We start from the raw sequence: 6,823 nt of genomic DNA, 5'->3' as shown, positions 1-6,823 counted from the left end.
AAAAGAAAAAATAATAAAATAAAAACTCTCTTAAAATATAAACAACAAAAGAATAGACAAGATGGACATAATCAAACTATCTGTATGAAAAATAAATAAATAAAATAACATAGTGATAAAATAATATATACAATATTTACACAATCGACCTGAGGATCCCTGAACCCACTCTATCCTTCACGTGTGAGGGGTAGAGCAGAGCTCAAGAGATATATAACATTGTTAGCAAAATTGTTTTGTCATGATGATGAAGCCTTGATCAAGAAGTGTCTAAATCATTATTACAGGAAATTGAATTCATAAACGATTTTATATTCTGTAAATCGTTAAAAGTAATAAAAAAAGTATTCGCGATTTATATTTATGCCTTAAAGATGTGTGAAATAAAAAAAAAATATATATTTATCTTAAAATTAAATTTGCTAATCATAAAATCGATAAAAACGAATAAATCAATCGATTGGAAAATTCATATGGGTTGGCCTACAAATGGAAAATAGAAAATTAACTTAAATTAACCCTCAAAAGAAATACTAGGACATTGAACGTCAAAGCTCAAAAATTGTAGAGGTTAATAGCGTTTACACGACTTGTCTTGATGCTGCAAGAATAGATAAAACTTTAAACTAATTTTAATTAGTTAGTTGACTGAATTCGATTAATTAACTTCTCGGATAATTGTTATATATTAATGGATTATGATATTCGAAGACATGATTTTTTTTTAATCTTCTAGGAATTTAATTGAAATTTTTATCTCTTTTTTGGAGAGGGGAGGTGGTTTAATAGTTATTTTTTTAAATAAAACTATATCTTATTTCATGCTGATCATGTTGTTTTGTTTACTAATTCTTACTGACATATTTTTAATCAACACCGATTTTTGCTTTTAGTTACCGCTATATAAGAAATGTAGAGGTGGGAAGGGGCTCGTAAATAAAAATTAAAAGAATTGGGATCGTAAAATTTTCCACGGTATTCAATGAAAATACATGTTTTTAAGTCCCCTGATAAGAAAGTCTCAAAACTTGTGTGAGCTCAATATTTTAGAAAAGTTAATATCTATAAGGTTTTATGACAATAGTCAATTTCTTTTCACTTATTATACGATTAATTTCAACTCAAATTGAAAAATGAAAGTTGTCAGTATGCACTGTACTAGATTTTTTTTTTCAAAATATTCAATAAATCCATATTCCAAAAGGATTATTCTGGACTGTTTAGAACATGACGTCATTCGTGATGTAATATTTTATAGATTAGGGAAACGTTATATTTTTGTAATAAAAATTATGATTCTGCTGTAAAAATGAGCGTTGGTTCCTACGCTTAGGTCCCGCGAAGACCCGAAGCTAGAAACTCAAGACGTGTGTAGTAGAAGCGTTCCTAGGCGAATTGGGGTCACCAACTGCTACTATATTTAGCCAGCACAACACGACTCCTAGGGTCCAGCTCTAGTCTTCATCTGCTATTTCTTCTCTAGGTCTTATTGTCTAGAAACACCTGGACCTTCGAGGGAACCTAGAGGAAGGGGGACAGGAGATCATGAGAAGGCATGGCCAAGAGTAATCAACCGCGAAGAGGTTCATAGAGTTTTTTTTCCATCTATACACTGAAAGTCGATACATCGAACCAAAACCATAAATCTCTCAAATGTCAGTATATAAATATTGTTTATACTGCTAAAACTAATTGGTGTAAAAAAGTAACTATGGTTTCTATGGTAATCGTAATATAAACTTAATTTAAAAAAAAAGTTTCATTTGTTTCAAACTGTTATTTACTTTAAGAGGTAACAGAAAGTTTTACATATAAAAAAAAAAAGTGTGTTTTAGAAAAATCATACTCTAATGATATACTCTATGGCCGGTTGCACCATCTCAGTTTAAATTTAAATTTGTTGTTGTTGTTTATTGCTTAAAGGCGTAAAACCCTCTGGTCATCAACGCCTATGGCCTGATAAAAGTAAAAAAAATAAATAAAAAATAGAGAAATTTTTTAAAAAATAGAATAAAATAAATAAAAAACATAAAAATCGAAGAGGAGTTATAATTTATAAAGAAGGCGATGTGCTTTTAAAAATTCAAATACTCGTGTAATGTTAGCTTCCTCATCTGCCAGAGTTTCGGATAAATTTGGGGTCAGTCCTATCCTGTTTATTGCTGGCAAATAGTGAGTACACTCTTCAAAAATATGTCTAATAGTAAGAATGGACTGACAATATTTGAACGTTGGAGGTGGCAGTTTTCTGATCAGGTGAGAGTGCGTAAGGAGAGTATGACCTATTCTCAAGCGGGCCAGAGCAACCTCCTCCCTGCGGCTGCTGCGGTAGGATGTTGACCATGGTTTTACTGATCGTTTTATTTCTTTTAATTTACTGAAATTTAAATTTAAATTTGTTGAATCTCAGGAAAAATCAATGCACCAGAAAAGTTTATCTTCAGTAATAGCCGGTTAAACTGAAATTTAGAGCAAATCTACCTTTAAGCAGGTAACCGTACAAGAAACCTTCCATAGTTACAGCTGGATCTTTTATCTAGGAAAGGTGTCTTTTATAATTACTTTCCTAATTCAATAAAAATTTTTTGATCCAAACAGACGATTTGGCAAACGAAGAACACTTCAAAGAATTAGTTGCTAAGGCAATAATGAAAAAGAGTATTCCGTTATTGGCCAAATCATTTTTTAACAGTAGTCGAATGAAGTATTTTTTAGCAATTTCGACTGTCAAAAGTGGCTGTTGAATCAATTTAAAATTTAATTGAATCTATAATTTCTAACATTAGCGATATGAATTTGCGGAGATTTGCAGTTATCCCGGTTTTAGGTTACCTTGGTAACCTGGTTAACAAAGTACCTATTACGAAACTCCTGAACAAAGCTAATTTATATTAATCTTAATTTCACTGGGATTGGTGCAACCTCGAAGTCTGGGTGAAGATAACATCAATAACTGTCTACATGTAACAGTCCTGTAACTGTAGACCTCCACTAACGCTTCAGACTACTATCACTTGTATTGTTTTTACCGGGAGCAAAATCCTACAATCCACTGTTGCGCAGCCTTCTGAATTATCCTCATAACTTATAGTTCATCGGACTTAATATATTACGCAATAACTTATTACCAAAAACCAAAAGACATTGTTTATTCCTTAATTTTAGTACTCTGTAGGAAGGATAATAATTTTAGAAACTGTAAATTATGTTATTTTTTTTTTAGTAATTTATTTATTGTTATTTACAACTGTATAAAATTATATACAAAAAGTAAATTGGCTATTAGATATAAAATAACATAAATGACAATAACGAACATGTGGTGAATCTCCCCTTTGATAGAACTCCAATTACATTATTAGAGAAGGAGATCTCGGGGCCAACTTCTTTTCAGACGCCTAGGGAGATTATCAGGAAGGAGATGCCAGGATAGAAACAAGTAAACCCACTTGGGTGGTTGGGGAGTTTATCATGGAAGGATTGGTATCTGGTTTTGGCCATGTCGACAACATATGGGACATTGAGGTCCTGATGGATGACTTGATTTGGGACGAAGTAAGGAGCATTAAGGATTATGGATTGTAAGGATTGTAAACGAGAGGAATTCGATGGTTTAGTGGATCCCAAAAGCTCAACTCCATATGATATGATCCATATGATCCTACAGATAGGCCTTATTATAGTCATGTAGATCAGTCTTTTGTAATAAGTCATTTTAAATGGAAAAAATAACGGAAAAGAAGCATTTTCGACCTTTAACGTCGACTATATTTCCTCATAAATTTTGATTTTTTCTAGTTATCTTAGAACCTAAATACTTAAACCTCTCTACTTGTTCAAATATATTTTTCCTATATTTATATCACAGAGCATGCTGTTCATCAAGCATCTTTTTATGGTATTTCAAGGGCTTTATGGTAGCAGAAATTCATTTTAAGAAGTATATTATTAACTATATTAGGTCGTCTCTATAGAAATAATTGTTCAAAATAAATGAAACATGGTGTGATATAAGTCACAGTCTTGTTCTTGGCCTCCATAAACGTTCCCTCCCCCTTTTAAACATTTGGGGAAATCTGCAACATAAATAGAGAGCGCTAGCGGCGGAAGAAGAAAGAACAGAGCTAGAAAAGAGAACTGATATTGGCTTGTCAGAACTGGGAGTAGATTTATGGGCGCTAGGGAAGGCGGTTGTAAAGCCAGCCCTTTGCCTTTTCTAATCCTCTCTGCCCTTTTATTTTTGATGCCTGCCCTTTCATGAATCCACAGCCTTCTGTAGGTTTGGTTTATTCAGTACCCATCGGACACCTAGTCTCCAATTGTAATCGGGTTCGATGCTGCCAAATTAAAAATTTAAGAAAATAACAAATTACGATTATAGCAGAGCCAGTCTTCATAAAATAATGTTAAATATTCATAAATCCGCAACTAAACCGCGTTAATAAACTCCAGTAAGGAACTAAATCTTGAAATAAATACGGATTAAACAAAATATATGGTTAGCAGTAGAAACGCGAGTAATTTCGGTAATATAGATATAGGAGGAAATACGTTTGAACAGGTAGATAGGTTTAAGTATTTAGGTTGTACGGTAACTAGAAAAAACGAAATTGATTTGGAAATAAAAGTCAGGTTGGAGGCGGGAAATGGTTGTTTGTTAAATTGGAATTTACAAAACTATAATCCTTCCCACTGTTTTTTATGGATGTGAAGCATGGCCACTTACACTAAAGGAAGGACAACGCCTTAAGGTTTTTGAAAAATAAAGTATAACGTAAAGTATTCGGAATGAAAAAGGATAAATTGACGGGAGAATTTAGAAGACTACACAACGCTTAACTAAGGGGACTTCACCCGGTAAATATAATTCAAGTTATAGTATTGCAGAGTATAAGATGGGCGTAGTATGATTGTAGGGCTTAGTAATGAGCGGATCCCTAAAATGTAAATAAACAATGAAGCGACGGTTAAAAGTCCGAGAGGTTGACCAAAACTTGGATGGGAGGATTGCGTTAAAACTGATTTAGAAGAATTGTGTTTGGAGAAGCCTCACTGGTAGGATGTGAGTAGAGAGCGGTTGTTTGTATTGGCATCGAACCTAAATCAGTAATTTCCAAAAATATTTTCTAAGGACCTGTTAAACAAATCGCTAGAATGGAAAGGACCTTCCTAAATTCCCATAATTATAAACAAAGAATTTCAACTGTCTAATTACATAGTCCTTTAACCAAGGTTTACAGTTTGCAATAAAAAGATCACCTTTGTTTTAAAAACTGTCTGAATTAATTAATAGTATTTTTAACAACGTAGGTTGAGTAAATCCTATTTTCGAAGACTGCTCTAGTCCTTATTAGTAGATGCTTAGCAAGGTAAGTTTTACTTTATCATGGAATTTCAGAGGGTGTGGAGGGAAGGATAGAATCACTTTTATAATCTCCTTTATAGATTATGAAGTAGTAGTCGTACAATATTTATTTTAAGTGAATTGAAAGGTAGGAAAATAACAGTGGGAACTAAGCCCAACCTTCCTCCTATATAATACTACGTCTATATTACTGCTATAAGAAGTGACGTTGACTTCATTTATACTGACAGCACTAAGAACTACTTAGATGCTGAAACCTCGAATGTGGGAAATGATCGTCAGTACCTCTTCTCTCTATCGCTGGTACTTAGTAGCTATACAGCTGCAATGATTCGAATCTACAAGAGCTTAAATGTTTTTTATCCTAGAAAAAAAAAACTGAACAGATTCATTGCCAGTTTAAGAAATATGTTCTCAACAAACTCACTAAACCAAATCGTCTATTATTTAATAAAGTCCGCCTACAGAAATGGTATTTCAGTATTTTTTACTGAGCCCATGGGCCGATGCTGATTGGGCAGCAAAGGTGGCGATTTCTGAAGGCATTAAAAATCGCGGAGTGCCTGTCGATAACTTCATTGCCCTTTTTTAGCAGAGAATTAAATTGGAGTGGAAGCAAATATGGGCAAATGTTAAGGATAATTAATCAAGGGATATGGGAAATGATGTCTACTCTTGGATTTCATCTACTAGAAATGTGCGTAGAGAGGATGTGATTTTGATGCACCATGGAACAGGTCATGCCGAGAATATGACCATATCAAAAGTTATTTGATTTTCCAGCTTCATTTCATTTTCCATAAGAACAAGCAAAGTGTTGATAAACGTTTTGAGTTTCTCAATATCTCCAAATTCTACCATAAAAAGAAATCAAATCCTTTGCGAATTCGTAAGTTGAGGCATAAGGGATTGATGCTTTGAAATAATGAAAAATAAAAGGGGAAGAACTCACCGTCCCTGGACATGCCAAGACGCAGGCACTTCTGGAGCCTGCAGTACTGGCACCTATTCCTGTTGACTCGATCGACGAGGCAGGCCTTACTCCTCGGGCACTGGTAGTTTACCACCGACGACTGACTCCTCCGGAAGAAGCCTTTGCAGCCTTCGCAGGTGATGACGCCGTAGTGGACACCTGATGACTTGTCCCCGCACACCTTGCACGGGATGATCTCGATTTGCGCTGCAAAAAAATAAATAAATAAATAAATGAATAAATTATAGCCATAACAGAAAAAAAATATAAATTTTACAAGAAGGTAAAACAAAGACATAGAATATATTGTGGTACTAAGTTATATATAGGCAGCCTTACGAAATACCTACAAATGCAAGGTAAACAAAGAATGTAAAAAACGGCAGGACACACACTATTATGTGTTCCAAATAGGCAAACATGGCGAACGTCAGACATGTAACAGCTATTACCTTCCATGTACACTATTTTCATCAACTGTATAA

At 33.9% G+C, this 6,823-nt stretch overlaps 1 protein-coding gene across 1 annotated transcript in view; it reads right to left on the bottom strand.

The window, feature by feature from the left end:
* Hr3 (Hormone receptor 3) overlaps positions 1–6,823 on the bottom strand; it is a gene marked incomplete at its 3' end in the record, with an annotated part of 109,308 nt that overhangs the window by 58,846 nt on the left and 43,639 nt on the right. Inside the window, 1 exon segment of the mRNA XM_067049782.1 lies at positions 6,318–6,545. Within this exon segment, the coding sequence (XP_066905883.1) occupies positions 6,318–6,545 (228 nt within the window).

This window comes from Halyomorpha halys, unplaced genomic scaffold, assembly GCF_000696795.3.
Source record: "Halyomorpha halys isolate HHAL.00 unplaced genomic scaffold, Hhal_1.1 Scaffold356.1, whole genome shotgun sequence".
Lineage (NCBI taxonomy): Eukaryota > Metazoa > Arthropoda > Insecta > Hemiptera > Pentatomidae > Halyomorpha > Halyomorpha halys.
The sequence above is the reverse complement of the archived record's forward strand: the minus strand, read 5'-3'. Positions and strand labels throughout refer to the sequence as shown.